This window comes from Equus przewalskii, chromosome 15, assembly GCF_037783145.1.
Source record: "Equus przewalskii isolate Varuska chromosome 15, EquPr2, whole genome shotgun sequence".
NCBI classification, from domain to species: Eukaryota; Metazoa; Chordata; class Mammalia; order Perissodactyla; family Equidae; genus Equus; species Equus przewalskii.
Genome location: NC_091845.1, coordinates 50,698,647 through 50,715,162, shown reverse-complemented (window position 1 = coordinate 50,715,162; position 16,516 = coordinate 50,698,647). Strand labels below are relative to the sequence as shown.

The window sequence follows — 16,516 nt, the reverse complement described above, 5'->3', positions numbered from 1 at the left end:
GTGTACTGGCATGCCTCTGTTTGTACTTTAAAGAATATGATAGAAGAAAAGCCAGAGGCCTGGAGATGAGAAACAATTAAGATTAGTAAGAAAATAGCCTTAATATAAATGACCCGAAGCAGGCAAAGAAGTCTTTCCAGATCAGGAGACATTTGATTTGAATCTTATTGGAAGTAATTAGAATATTTTCAACCATTCTCAGTCATTAGAAAGTGACTTAAATGATATTTTTATTGTATTTCAACTTTTTAGATTTAACATCAATTCTCTGGATCCTGGCTATATTCCAATCACTCTTTAAAGTGCTTTGATAGACTTTACCATATTCATAGTTTCACTTTCTGCTTCTTTTAGACTAGAGATCAGCAGTTTTCATTTCTCACCTGTGTTTCCATTAGAAAAACAATTCAAGCTAGATATAATGTTTAAAACTACCATCAATTTTTTTCCCTTGCAGATGACTATTTTATTCACTCTTGTTTCATTTAAAAAACACAGAATTCAGTGTTTTAAAACAACAAGCACTGTATTGTTCACATCTAAGTCAGCAATTGGAGCAGGACTCAGCTGGGACGGCTCATGTCTGCTCCATATGGCATGGGCTCAAGGGCTTAACAGGGGCTCAGGAGCTTAATGTGGAAGATCCAAGATGGCCTCACTTACATGCCACAACATTGGTGTAGCCTGTCAAGTGGAGACTCTATTCTTCACGTGGCCTCTTTCTCTAGCAAGATAGCCTGGACTTCTTTTCCTGGTGGCTGGGCTCCCTTCCTGCAAATGTGGAAGCTGCAAGTCTTCCTAAGGATCAGGCTTGCAAGTCTCAGAAGTCATCATTTCTGCTTCATAGCATTGGTCAAAGCGAGTCACAGAGCCAGCTCAGATTCAAGGGCTTGGGAAACAGATTTCACCCCTTCGTAAGTGGAGTAACACACACACACACACACACACACACACACGCACACACAGGCATGGGAGAATCTTTTGATGGCTATTTATAATATAGCCACCAATCTACTACAGTCATATTATATCATAAAATGAGTCTATTTTATGTTTAAAAAACAGTATTTAACAGATAGTTCTCATTCCCTGCTGTTTTGCCCTTTCTTTTACAGATGCCTGTATATTATTATCCGTCTGGTCAGTACCCTACCTCAACCACGCAGCAGTACCGGCCCATGGCCTCAGTTCAGTACAGTGCTCAGAGGGGTCAGCAGATGCCACAGACAGCACAGCAAGCAGGTACTTGGAATCACGTTCCCATTTTCTCCTCTAACCTAGTTATTTTTGCACGTAAATCTCTCAGCTGTCCTCTTTGGATGAATATCCGAGCTTGGCAATTTAAATTGGCTCATTTCCTTTACCCAGAGAAGATACAGAGCATTTGATTAACTGTCTATGGAAAAGTAACAGATATAAGAAGGTGAAGCCCACATCACTCCAGTGTCCCAGGCTTGCATGCTAAATGCACTCTCCATAAATTATTTTTGGATCCTCTTAGTTTCTTTCACTTTTTGGGGGGTTTTTTTGTGAGGAAGGTTCACCCTGAGCTAACGTCTGCTGCCAATCTTCCTCTTTTTGTATGTGAGCCACCGCCACAGCACAGCCACTGACAGATGAGTGGTGTAGTTTCGTGCCCAGGAACCAAACCTGGGCCATCAAAACTGAGGGCACCAAACTTGATCACTAGGTTACCAGGGCTGGTATCTCTTAGTTTCTTTTGAAGCAGAGAGCTAACCACATCCCAACTTCCTAGTTCATACATTTTTTTCTTCTTTTTAAACTTAGAAATAATTCTTCCCCTGTTCCTAAGGCTAGGGAGCCAAATTGGTTGTTTCTACACCATCCTAAAAAGCTGTCTTTAGATGAAGGCCACTGACATTGCAGCCTGTGTCCCGGTGGAACTCTGACTCCATGGCTCCCTTTCTCGAGGGCCACACGCCTCCTGCCCAGAGCTCGGCAGCCACTGTGCAGTGGGAAGGGGGGCCGATGCACTGTACGAGAGTGAGTAGCAGGTCTCACAGTGAACCGGTCTCTTTCCCTACTGTGTCACACTCCTAATGGGATGCCGTGACCCAGAGAGCAGCAGGAATCCAGCAGGGCTGAGTGACTTGTGCTAGGGAGAGGTTTGCATTCTTCCTGCTGACCACACTGCAGGGAAAACTACTAATTGTCATGCTGAAGACCACCTGACTGGGGACGCTGCCTTCTGTAAGTAGGTCGTGTTAAAGCACGTGCTCCCCACCGCTGCTCATAAATGCCTGCTCTGTCACCTGTCTGATTTCTGCACTGAATAGATGTATATGCAAATATGATATGGACAGAGGTATGTGTGTAATATACACAGGAGATGTACAATTTTTATAGGCTATGACAAAAAGTGCAATCCTTGCCAAGAATCAATATTAATAGTGGACACCCTAAGAATACTAGTGAGACACTGCTATCATTTCTTCAGATTGGAGAAATAATTAAATTTCTTGTCTTGTGGATAGCTGTACATTCTTTAGTTCATCTCATGGCCTGTTTAAAGTCTGTGGGAGAAGAATTAGAGAAATGTGTAGCAGCCAATGAGACTTTGTCTTGTTGCAATATTATATTAATTTGGGGAAGAGTATGTTTTGACCTCTGAATTTTTATACTTTTACGATAGTAAGAACACAAAAGAGTTTCAAGTTATTAGTTATTTTAAGAAAAGCATTTGGCAATATTTTCTCTGATTGTTGGAAAATGTTATTATCTTTATCATTTCATGGTAACTGCCGCCAATTTAGATATATACTATAGCAATGTGTTTTTCGCATCCTGAACTGTCTTATTTTCTTCTGCTAATGTTTATCAAAGAGTTAATTTATAACCTCCTAGCTATTGGTCCAGAGGCTATAGCAAAGTTTTCCTTTTGGTTACCAATGCCTTTAGAAGGAGAAAGATGCTGATGTCCAATTAGAATGACTTTTTAAAAAATTTAGTGCTGTTGTTTGACAGTTTTCTAAAGAGATATTTCAATTTTATGTTAGAGCACGGAGCTCATATACAGGAATGCAGTTACAAACATGCTGGGACCCACTAAACCTGTAAAGTCTGGCTGAGGAAGTTGGATGAATATGTTAACTGGGCAACAGAATTAGATTTAGAACAAGCCTGAGGCTTCCCACTGACTCTTTTCCGCTAACTTCACTCATGAATGGCAACACAAGGGAAAATACTTGTGACATTTTTTACTCTTTTTAAAACATCATAGGAGATTTTAGAGATGCAAAAAGCCCCTCCCCATCTCGGAAAGATCTAACTGGCCCCTACTACAATTCATGGCAACCTGGTGGCTCTGACTTGTCCCATGCTCCCACGTCACCATGGAAATGCCACCCCCAAGGTGAGATAATGACACTGTCATTAAAGAATGCATCCTAAATCAGCATCCTGTTCAAAACAGAAGCTAGCGCTTCAGGTGTCAAGGAAGTGAGTGGCAGCTCATGGGGTCTGTTGAGGGTGGGGAGACGAGCAAAGGGAAAGGATACACGAACAGTGTCTTCCCTGGAGGTGACAACATCAGTATACACATGCAGACTGAGCCCTTTGAGCTCCTAGTTTTTGTGGCCGCCACACCTGATGTCATGCCTAAAATCCCAAGCAGTTTCCACTGCAGTGCTGAATTTACTGAGTGTTTGGGAAGGCAGATGGTGTCCCCTCACCTCACTGAGAGTCACCTCTGCTAATAAAATCCAGGGAACCCAGCTCATGCCATGGCTCTGTGACAATGTGTGGAGGCTCCAGGCCCTATAGCTGGGAGGCCTTTTGCTGAGCTTAGTGACACTAACAGACTTCCCAAAGGGACATGGCGCACTTATTCGGGGGAGCAACTCTATGTCGATGAACTATCTCATAGAAGAAAGAGCCTCTTTGGATAATTATAAAGGCCATATTTCCTGGAGGAGCTGGAAGATAGGCCCTCTCTATCTTTAAATTGACCTGTGGACCACGGTTGGCATCGCACCATCCCACAGTGATGCCCTGACTCACTCTTCCTCCTGTCTCCAGCGTTCTTGCATCCTGGATTGACGCTCTCTCATCTTCATCTGGTGCTGACACCAGATTGTATCATAGTAAACTCACCTATCACATGATTAAGCATTAGAGTAGGGCAAAATTATGTCGGTTATAGCCAAATGGAGATTTTAATCCCAATTTGCTTCTTGGCACTGTTCTTAATTTTTATTTAATTGCAATGAAAAATGTCTCTTCCTTCTCCTACATTCTTGGCAGAATTGAAATCTCTGTGAGTGACTATATCTTTCCTAGGCCTTAAAACTGTATACAGTAAATTTTTATAAACTGAATTGGATATTCTGCCATTGATTAAGTAGGATACTTGAGTTACGCTGAAGCCCAGCAGGGGGATGTAAGGGCTTCTTCCTGGTGATTTTGTAGTCTTTACCCTACCAGTGAGTGATAAAGGTGCTAAGCATGTGGAAGAAGAAACTATGCTGGTGGTGATTATAAATAAAGGCCATTAACGTTAGGAAATTTTGGAGAAATTAAATGATAGATTTGCACAGTGATATTTGGATTTTTTAGCTACGTATGTAAGGAAAATAAAAACCTTTGATGGAAAAAATTGTTTATTGTCAATTTGACATTATCAGGTACCCCCAACAGTGGAGAAGACAATTTTCTATATGAGGCAATTGTTGATAACCCAAGACTGCATAGAAAGGCAGTTATCAGGTTTTAGCCAAAAAGACTAAAGTTTTCAAATCATTCTGGCTTTGAAAGACTTGAAAGTGCGAGTGTGTTACTTGAAAACAGATTTTTCTCAGTGGTCAAATATTGAAAGGAAGTGTGGATGAATAAACCTTTCACACCTTAATGTTTAGGTTTATTTTAGTGGTCAATTATCATATCGCTTTTAGTTAATACCTATGTTGCTATTGTTTTACTCTTGATTGATAACATCTTTAAGGCCACAAAAATGTTAGCAATACAGTCATGTGTTACTTAATGATGTGGATGCATTCTAAGAAATGCATCGTTAGGTGATTTTGTCATTGTTCAAACATCATAGAGTGTACTTACACAAACCTGGATGGTATAGCCCACCACACCCCTAGCATATATGGTAATAATCTTTTGGGGTCTCTGTCGTATATGTTGCCCATCACTGACCGAAATGTCATTATGTGACACATGGCTAATTATGTCCACCCTCAGTTCAGGGTCTCCTTTGGGCTCTTGACTATACTAAGTATTTACAAACATCGTGTTGTTTAATCCCCACCATGAATTTACAAGGGAAATATTAGTTATTAGCACCCTTGTTTTACAGATGGGGAAACTGTTGCTCAGAGAGGTGAAATAAGTTACTCTGGGTCCCAAGGTTGATCCAATTGGGAGGAGCACCGAGGTTTGAGTGATTTTAAGCCTGTGTGTTAACCACTTTATTGTAACAACATAAACACAGTTCCTAGTTTTGCCTTTATTTACTGGCATGAATGATCACATAGAAACTAGCATGTTGGGATGAAACCAGCATGCCCATGGTACAGAGGCAGATAACGCTGATTTAATTATTCAAGTACACAGGCTGGCTTAAGAGCAGAACACACCGGGAACTGGTGTTTCGTTTCCCAGCCCACCAAGGTGTTCCATGGTGGACTTTGCAGAGCTGGTCAATGACAAATGGCAGAGAGCTGCTGAGACATTTATGCACAAATCACATGTTGGAAAGATGTGATTCCACACACAAAAAAAGAATTCCCCTTAGATCATGTCTCCAACTCCAAATTCCCTTTTCACTTTGACTTAAAAAGCATAATTCTTGGCTCTCCAAAATTTTGGACATGTCCTAAAAGCAACAAGAGTGAGCTTGTAAAGTCCTATGCACTTTTATAAATGGGCATTTGGCATTGAATAAATCCTGGTTTGGGTATCAGAATAATATTGGTTTCATAAAATGAATTAGGAAGTTTCTCTCCTTTTCTATTTTTTGGAAGAAATTGTGTAAAATTGGTGCTAAATCTTCTTTAAATGTTTGATAGAGTTCTCCAGTGAAACCATCTAGGCCTGGCGATTTTCAGAAGCATTACTTTTTATTTGAAGATCATTCGGGACCTTTTTAATTATGAACTCAAGTCATTATGGTTATAGGATTATTCAGATTACATATTTCATCTTTGCTGAGTTTTGGTAGTTTGTGGTGATTGAGGAATTGGCCCATTTCTTCTAAGTTCTTGAATTTACGAATGTAAAGTTAGTTGCATACTTTTATTATTCTTTTAATGGCTGCAGGTATGTTGTGATATCCTATTTCATTCTTGATATTGGTGATTTTTAAAATCTCTCTTTTTGTTTTTGTCAGTCTTGCTAGATTTATCAATTTTATTGATCTTTTCCAAGAACTAGCTCTTTGTGTCATTGATCGTCTCTATTGTTTTACTGTTTCAATTTCATTGATTTCTGCTCTAACCTTTATTATTTCCTTCCTTCTGTTCAATTTAGATTCATTTTGCTCTACTTTTTGTAGTTTCTTGAGGAAAGAAGGCAGATTATTGATTTGAGACTTTTTCTCTTTTCTGATGTAAGCTTTTAGTGCTATGAGTTTCCTTCTCAGCCCTGTGTCTCACATATTTTTATATGCTATGTTTTCATTTCACTCATTTGCATGTATTTTTTATTTTCTTTGATACTTCCTTTTTGATCTATGGATAATTTAGAAGTGTGTTGTTTCATGCCTAAGTCTTTGGAGATTTTCCTGTTGTATTTTTGTTATTGATTCTAGGCTGATTCCATTATAGTCAGAGAACGTACTCTGTATAACTTCAACTCTTGTACAATTATTGAGGTTGTTTTTATGGCCCAGGATATGATCTATCTTGGTGATGTTCCATGAGCACTTGAAAAAACTGAGTATTCTGCTGTTGTTGGGTGGAGCGTTTTATATATGACAATTAAACCCTGATAGTTTATTTTGTTGTTCAGATCTTCTGGATTTTTGCTGATTTTCTATTTGTCAGCAACTGAGAGGTGGATATTCATGACTCCAACTATACAACTTCCGAAAGTCCTCAAGGCAGAGAGTGCCCCTAGTAGGCCTGAAATCCAAGAATGGAAGGGAGACTTTGAAGTTATTCAGGGCATGTTATCATTTGGTTTCTTTCCCAAATAAATAAGAAATGTTTCATTTCCCCAAAAAGCTAAAAACATTCCATAGAAATAGTCTGGAAGGTAAAGGCTCTCTGATCAGTGTGGTTTGGCTAAGCTGTTCCTATAAGCTGCTGCCTACATCTCTCACTTGCCAGGCTTTCAACCCTATTGCTTGGTGCCAGTAATATCACTTTATTTAGGCAAAAAAATAATGTAGATAACTGTTTACAATAGACAGTCCAACAGTTCTGCTTTCCTAATAGACCAGAAGATTCTGTATTCTTGAATGTCACAAAAACAGAACAAAAGAAAGATAAGATGGCTGCAGAGCAGAGCACGAATGGGGAAAAACACAAAATGAGTGAACCTCAAATTAGATCAGGTTCTAACTGCAGTAAATCATTTGGTGTGGATTCTGAAAACTGTAGACATACCTCTCACTTCTGCTTTTTAAAATCCTTTTCCTCTCCCACCCTCCCTCACTCCCATCCATCTGCTAAATAATTCATTTTGGTAAAAACCAGTTTCATAGAGTATTTTCCATGAAAATGTTTTACTTTTCAAATTATAGTTCAGAAGGAAACCATGAAAAGGAAATCTTAAAAATGCATTGGATTGCAAAAGCCCATACAGCTTTTATGGGCCTTCTTTAAGCCTATTTAATTGATTTCTGCTCTGTTCCTCTCTGGTCTCTGTGTTGAGTAAATGATGCTCTAACCTGCCTTGCATAGTAGACTTGGAATCTCTTGCAGGAGACAGTGGTGGAGGTCTTCGGAAGTTTCTGAGCTTCTTTAGTTACTCTTTTCACTTATATTTAAGATAAACTTTGCCTGGACTTTCTCTTAAATGCTGCTCAACCGCCATTGTGAGATATGATTAGTAGAAATAGAAATGGAGTTTAAACACTCAGTTTTGCTAAGTGAGGAAAGTGAAGAAGGTCAACCTTCTGCCCAATGAGGAGTCTCTCTCGTCAGAGCCAGAAAGGGTGCTTCTACTGCTTCACCGTTTACAGATGTAGTAAGGAATGCAGGTTTCAGGAACTCAGCAGACTGACTCAGGCTAACAAAGCCTGACTTGTGAGATTTTGCCCTTGACTAGGTAAACTCAGTACTGCCTAACACATGTGGGTTGTCAGGAGAGCCGCAAACAAGAGTGAAAATAACATCCAGATAACTTGGAGATATGTTATCACTCTCCCCATTCATCAGAGAGCGGTTGAGCTTCCCCGCCTCTCTGAGTATCATCTTTCCCTGCTCTGACAGAGAGGATGGAGACAAGCCTTGCAACAGGCCTCCAGTTAGTTAATCCGAGAGAAGAATGATGGATGCAGATAGGGAAGATTGCAATTTATTTAAAATATATGTTAATAAAAGCATACGTAAGACTGGTGAGAGAGAGGAAGCCAGGTCAGAGAATGCAGATCCTATTTTGTTTTGCTAACTGATGACAGGATAACAGTATAATCCAGGAATCTGTCAGGGACATGCTGACCTTTAGGATGTAGAGTACATTGATTCAAGCCTCCATTCTACATAGGCAGAAAACCTTTGGTGTGTAGGCAGTTCTGCAGTGAAGAATTGTAGAGTTGGAGGGAGTCAGCCTGTCATAAATACAAACTGTATAATAGGTCATTAGAGTTACTGCTCCTCTCTGGGATAAAAATCCAAAATACCTTCTATACATTTAGATAGATTAATTCAACTGCCTCTAGCCCCTTCCACACACAAATCACCTCCAGGCCTCTGAAGATTCCTACCAAGAGCTTGCAAATGCCCTGCCTACTTGTCACATATTGTGGCTGTTTGGGGGAAGGTTACTGCGTCCAGGACCCCTCAAACTTTAATGTGTATATATACCTCTCAGCATCTTGTTCATATGCATATTTATATGCAGTAGTTCTGGGGCAAGTCCTGAGAGTCTGTATTTCCAGCACGTTCCCAGGTGGTGCTCATGGTGCTGGTGTACCATCTTGAGAGAACTGTAATAGATAGCACGTTTTTAACCATGGCCGGACTGTAGATATGCTATTGCAAAGGGAAAGAGTCTACCCAAATTCACTCTTTGATTTGACATTATTTGCATTTTAGGCACAAATCTAATACTTCATAGTCAGAATAGATAATATTATCATTTATAGCTATTAATTATTTATAATTAATTTGTTACTGTTTACAAATCTAAATTTTGAGATAGAAAATAAATATAGCATGATTATACTATATAGCAGATATCCATAAGTGTTGAAAGAATGAATAATGTATTCACCTATTTTCAAGTAACTTATACAGGGAGTATGTGTGTGTGTGAGAGAGAGACAGAAGAAAAGAGAGAATGTGTGAAGATTTAAAAGGTTAAATAGAAACTCTTCAGCCATCTCATTCAAATATCAAGAAGAGCAAAACTGTAGTTACATGTTATGAAATCAAGAAGAAAGACAGCCTAACGAAACAAGCCACATCAATAAGGAAATATACACATTTTGAACATTCAAACACTCAAGGAATATGTCATAGACCCTTTGGGCCACTTTCAGGGGTACTGTATGTTTGGCTTTTCATATGCTTAGCAATTTGGGGATTTCTATAAATTTAAAGTAATAACGCTCCCATTGAAACTCATTTCAAATGCCTAGTTTTGAAAGTGTTCAGATGGCAGGAAATAACCAGGCCCTGAGCATCTACTCATATCACCCTTTGTGCGTGGCCGCTCTTTCCTTCAATCATTGTCGTTTCCTTCTGAATGTATAGCAATGGAATAGACTTGGTGGCATCTCTGGCAAGGATATAATTATCTATGACACACGTATATTTGAAAATAGGCAAAAAGCTACAGTTTCTTTCCTGATAGGTCTGCATAGAAATTCAATAAACAGCAATGTGTTTAGATTTTTTTCCTCTTAGGAATAATATTCCTGTTGTAATAACACATCGTTTATATTAACAGCTCCTAGTAGGAAAGAAGATTATTGCCTCTTTAATATTGCTCTGAAACACATTTGGGATGGGGCAAAATGTACCTTAATGGGATCTATAAATTTATTTAACCAGAGCAGCGGAGTAAAGTTGACAGTGAATCCTGTGTTTTTAGCTTGACTTATTAAGCAGTCAGAGTCAATGTAATTGAGAGGGGTTTTATCTTAGAAAAACCTTTTCCTCTTTCTTTGTTCTTATGATATTTCTCACTTTGACTTTTTTTCCCCCGGGGGTTGGCTGGAGATGGGGAGAGGGAGCATCAGAGATATAGAAAGAATTTGGAATATCAGTGTGACCAGCAAGATACATTGATTTATAGATTGTGGGATTTCCTCCTTTCATCTTAAATTACCTTCCCCAAATTTGATGATTTTTAAAAAATGTTTACTTATTTAATTTCCCACATATAATTTCCAAACATTCTAACATTTTCAACCTTATTAATCTATACTTTTTTTTAATCTGAGAAAAAAATGTATAACCAAAATCTCTCATAGAAGCAGCGCAAAAATTGTTAGAGTTGACAGCTCTAAAGAAGCTGATTCATACTTTGGGTGGATGCATTATCCTGTTACTAAAAGCAGAGGGGGTAAATTCTCAGAGTTACATGAGGATTCAACTTTCTGATTTCTGTTAACATCGGTGGAAATCACGGGGATAAATCCTTATGGAACATGCTGTTCTGAAAATATTAGTCTGGGAAAGGTTTCTATGGAAATGTTCATGTGTTTCATTAATTGATCTAATTATTCAATTTACAGAAAAGGGAATGGGAATTAAGCTGGGATTATGAGAAAAGTTAGCCTTATTAGGAGCAATAATAAGAATCATGCTATTTTTAGTACTGAAAATTTTACAGGTTCCCAAAACAAATAGATGGCTGGGTTCCCTCTGTCCCCTAGGAAGTTATAGTAAAAGGGATTTAATCAACATGTTTGTAATAGTTTATTTAGCACTTTGCATTTTATATATCTTTTGGTGTTTCCGTATTCATTTGTGATGCAGTTAGGCGCTACTGCTATGGTTAGGATTTGTGTGTTTCTGTAAAGATAGCAAGCAAGACCGATCATAGCATTATCTGTTTTCTTTGTATTATGCAACAGAAAGTGGAAAGCATTGCTAGTTAAAAATAGAAAGAAGGAGCTGGATTAGAGATGGTAAGAAAAAGAAAGGTGGCAAGAAAGGCATATAAATTATGTTTTTTGAAAACTCTGAGTTTCCTTGCAGTTTTCCTAAGAAAGAATCTGTCCGAATACATTCAAAAAAGCTAAAAAAACAAAATACTTTTTCCAAGCTGTCAGATTTCCCTGATGACATAACTGAACTAAATTAAGAGAAGTTAGGGGGTTTTGCGCCATATGCAGTCTTGACCCTCCCTTTGTGTTTTCTCCTCCTTTTATTATCTTTAATCTGTTGCCAAAAATTTCTGCTGTCAGCTGTCACCTAGATCTATGAATTACTCCATTTTTCACTCCCATTTTTCTCTGGAAGCACTTTTTTTTTTTTTTTTAATTTCTTGGGTTGTCCATTTCCTCCCCATTCTCCTCAAATCTGTTTTCTTATTTTATTTTTTTCTTTAACTTTTGACTCTACACAAGTTCTCAGGACCTCTCTCTCTCTCTTTTTTTTCTTTTCCTTTTTCTTTCCCCTTATATTAAACAAGATTTTTACCCCAAACTCTGGGTTCTTGGTGCTTTTCGTACCATGTTTGCATTTTCTCCTTTATTTTAACTTATCCATCTCATTTCTTCCCATTCTGCACGCTCCTCTCCATGAAGAAATAAGACATTTCCTCCTTCAAGAGACATTCATGATCTAACATTCAAATGATTAAGAAGAAGGTGCTGGATTTTCCCACCTTCTGGACATGGAGCATGAAGAGAACCACACTATCTTTTGTTCACCTCGATGTCCCTCCAGCCAGCATAAAGTTAGCCCTCAGCGTTTGAGGTTTCTACTTAGAAATTTGTAACGATCAAAAAGTGAAGAGCATCTTGAATAATGTTATTTTTATCTTGCTTCTCAAATTTAAAGATGCAGTGGTACCCATAAAAAATTGTTAGGCTTTTGGATGGTGTTTAAATTTGCCATTTCCAAGGGGTTCACTATTGTTTAAAAATGTCGATGGTGTTCCAGCTTTGAATAGAAAACAGTGTGCAGGGGCCAGCCCCATGGCGGGGCTGTTAAGTTTGCAGCACTCCGCTTGGGCGGCCCAGGGTTTCTCTGGTTCGGATCCTGAGCGTGGACATGGCACTGCTGGTCAGGCCATGCTGAGGCAGCGCCCCACAGAGCACAACCAGAGGCACTCACAACTAGAATCTACAACTAGGTGCTGGGGGGCTTTGGGGAGAAGAAAAAAAAAAAACCAAAAAGAAGATGGGCAACAGATGTTAGCTCAGGTGCCAATCTTAAAAAAACACAAAAGAAAACAGTGTGCACATCACTAAATTTAAAAGACACTGCCTCAGAAGAAAGCAGGCCTGAAATACACTACTCTTTAAAATTCTTTCTTCTTTCCACTGTCTTCACGTGTAGCCGCTTTCTCCAGGGACACAAATATAAATTCAGCAAAACCAATCAGCGTGGATTCACTTTACTCACTACAGCCTAGTCGGCCCCTCGCCCAGGCCATCAGCATAACAACAAAATTTTAATCACCCCCTCCAGCTCTGAAATGCCGCTGGCCCTTCTGTCCAAATGAGTGGCACGTGAATGTTATAGTTCTGGAGCCAAGTGACAATGACTATAACCCAGGAAGGCTATGGGGCCGTGTGTGCCTGGTAGAGTTAGAATAATTCTAAAAGAAACACAGTGACTCACATACCCTCCTTAGAGCCCATGGGGTTGTGTGCTTACAAGTAGGGTCACTAATTGATTCAGTTGTTAGAGCAAGATTCCATGGCACAGGCATTTTTGCACATCTGTTCATTGGAAGAGCATGCTAGCAACATGCAATAGCCTTCACACTTATGCTCTTGTTCAAGTCCCTGAAGCCAAGACAGGCCTCCCTCTGTGGTTTCATCCAGGTGCTACTCACAGTTGTCAGCCCATCCTTCCTGGCTGCCGTGATGATTTTGACACCCTTCAAGGACTCCCACCAATCTCTAATTGCCTGCTGACATCTTCTCCCTGATTCCCACACCATTTCCTTGAAGGCACCTGGAGACTGATTAAAATTGCAGTTTTAACGTTCTCCCAGATGCTCTTACTCTGTTGTTTTTTGTTTTTATTTTTGCAGTAGGTCCAGCACCATTGCACTTTTTATGAGCCATTGTGGGTCATAACTGTTTCAAGAATAAAAATAAATGGCAGAAAGAGGGTCCAGAATAGAGCCAAAAACACACTTTGCAGAATGCAGGATACTGCAGTGGAGTACACATTTCATGGTATTATAAGAATATGCAGTAGAATCTTTCAAGCTTAGTTCCAAATGGATTTGCATTCATTTTTCCCAAGGAAAACACTTTATAAACAAATATCACTCTAAGTACTCATCGATGCATGGACGGTGTTAACCAGGGTGTGTGGTATTACATCACGGAGGTCAGAGGGCTTGAGGTGCTTCTCAGGGAATCTTGAGAATCAAGATTTCCCAGTTGAGACTGATGAGATCTAACTGGTAGGAAAGGCTCACCTTTTACTGGGGAGGTGAGTCAAAGAGAACCATCCAAGGACAAAAGATAAATTAGAGAGAAAAGATCCTGACTAGCCTAAAACTGTGGCAAGAATTAGGAGAAAGGGAAGGCTGTCCTAATGGTAATTTTTGTCTTATTTTGCGTATGTGATTTTTTATAAATTGTGTAAACAACACGGATTATAGTAAAGAAAAAGATTTTTTTTTTTAAAGATTTTATTTTTTCCTTTTTCTCCCCAAAGCCCCCCGGTACATAGTTGTATATTCTTCGTTGTGGGTCCTTCTAGTTGTGGCATGTAAGACGCTGCCTCAGCGTGGTCCGATGAGCAGTGCCATGTCCGCGCCCAGGATTCGAACCAACAAAACACTGGGCCGCCTGCAGCTGAGCGCGCGAACTTAACCACTCAGCCACGGAGCCAGCCCCAAAGAAAAAGATTTTTTAAAAAGACACAAAAACTCCATGCCAACATAATAATGTTTTTATTTTGCCTCTTCTTTTTCTGAGTTTGAGCTTATGTCTATGCATGTTATAGACACATATGTATATTATAATCATAGGCCATGCCACTTTCTTATTAAGATGGCATTTTAATTGATTCAAAACCCTTCATTATTTTACACTTGCATGTATACTGGTTCTTCCAATATTTCTGTGATACTATTTTTTTAAGAAGTAAAACTGTATTTGCAGATGACATGCACGTTTACCTAAGTATTCAAACAGCCTACAAAACAACTATTAGAACTAATAAGTGAATTTAACAATATTGCGGAATATAAGGACAATCTACAGGAATCAATATACAATATACGGTATTTTTGCATACTGGCAGCAAACAAATGGAAAATGAAAAAATTCAATTTGTCATAGGGTGTGACACAATTTTAATAGCAATAATTAATCACCCTGCTCCCAAACTTGAAGGGTCAGGAGACCTAGGGCATCACCTCAGTCATCCAGGACCACTGAGCCCCAATCACCCTTCAACAGCTTGTGGAGGAACGGCGATTCCAACAGGAAACATTTCCCAATGCCGTCCTCGTCTTCCTGGTTTCCTCTCCAATAAAAAGCACATATTGTGATGGAACTAAAGCTTTCAAATCTTTTACTTATCTAGCTCCTTTAACTTCCACATCCAACAATTATTTCATAATAAACTGTTATCGGCTTTGCTGCCTGTCTACCCAAACAGGGCTGACTCCATAGAAATTTCAGGATATTTTTCCACCTTCTGTCAAGCACTTTTGTCTTTTTAATTTCCCATTGTTCAAAATGACACAATTCAAGGAGCTCTCACTCTTTGAGTTGGAGTCTAACTCAAGTGCCTCTCTGAATACGCCACACAAAGGAGACAGTTTCCTTGGCAACAGGGATGTAACAACAACAACAAAAAACCCATGAAAACATTGGCGCCCTACCTCCTTCCCTAGTGCCCCTCTGTGCTGCTGTTTGCCGGGCACGGAAACTACACTTGAGACCAGAGTTGATGCTCTTGATTGGTTTAGCCATTGACGGCAAGATCCCACTACCACCCACTTGCTCTATTTCCCCATTAATAAAAACAGCTGAGCTATGAAATGGGCATTTTCTCATTACTGCCTTTAGCTGGTCTTTTCTAGACATTTAAAGAGAGAAAGGGAAATGGAGTTTTAAGAAGTTTATGTGTGTGTGTGTGTGTGTGTGTATGAATGTGATTGTCCAGATGAACTGAATTTCAATGAATGGTAGCAACTTATTTTTACATTTATGTTCAGTCTCTGAGATTTGCATAAAAGGTATTTTTTAAATTCTGGCAGGACATAGTGGCATGTTTGGTGACTGCTGTGCAAATTAATGTATTAATCTGGTAGAAGTTATGACACACTTTTTAAGTATGCTTCTAAATAAATCCCCGTGAGCTCTAAATGCTTTTCCCTCCATGTTAAAAATGTCAAGACAAATATAGATATGTGAATTTATAGATAGGTGAATCTATGAAGTCTAATTTCAGGGACGTCCTTCAGCAAGTATGGGCACCAGCCGCTGTGATGTGAGGTCCTAAGCTCCCACTATGCCCCAGGAAATCAATAAAGCCATATCAACCGGGATCCAAAACTCAGCTTCTTCCCAATCTGCTTTATCCCTCTACATCTGTATTTTTTCCTTCTTCAGAACAATGATAGAGAATATGCCTGCATGGCTGTTGATTTCTAAATGATTCTGCTGTGGAGCTTGTCAGTTATTGAAGACCTTCAGAGTGCTGTAGGCTTTCTCTTCTTTTTCTGGGTAATTGAACCACCTGTTCAGCTTGGAACATAAGGGATTTAAGAGTTTGCCAATCGATTTAAAGTCTCTTATTCAAGAACAAGTCTTTAGCACAAGCAGTAAAGATAAGAGAATCAGTATCTGCATTTTTTTTTTTTTTTTGGTGGCACAAACAACTGAAATTTATTTGTCACACTTCTGTAGGTTAGAAGTCAAAGATCAAGTTGTCAGCAGGTTTGGTTTCTTCTGAGGCCTCTCTCCTTGGCTTGCAGAAATCTGCCCATTCTTGTTAAACTGAAGAGCTGAAGAAAGATAAGTGCAGAAAACCAATGTGCTTTGCCAAAGCATTCTTATAATGTTGTCAGCAAACATTAGCACATTGGGTTGTTTCACCGCCAGCTAAAATTAACCAGAACAGAAACAGCGATCCTGTGTTGCTTCCATTTTGAGCCACTCTAATGTTGCAGGAATTACATTAAAACTTCAGGAACTAGAAGGTATATATTAAACATTACACCGTATCTG

The 16,516-nt window shown here is 39.2% G+C and overlaps 1 protein-coding gene across 47 annotated transcripts in view; it reads left to right on the top strand.

Moving 5' to 3' along the window:
* Positions 1 to 16,516, top strand: part of ARPP21 (cAMP regulated phosphoprotein 21) — a 152,979-nt gene that overhangs the window by 102,483 nt on the left and 33,980 nt on the right. For all 47 annotated transcript variants that reach the window (XR_011527520.1, XM_070577376.1, XM_070577359.1 and 44 more), the window contains one exon: positions 1,116 to 1,242. Coding sequence is in view for 46 of the 47 variants with exons in the window: in XM_070577376.1 (XP_070433477.1) it covers positions 1,116 to 1,242 (127 nt within the window). In the remaining variant the exon portion in view is untranslated. The remainder of the gene's footprint in view (positions 1 to 1,115; positions 1,243 to 16,516) is intronic.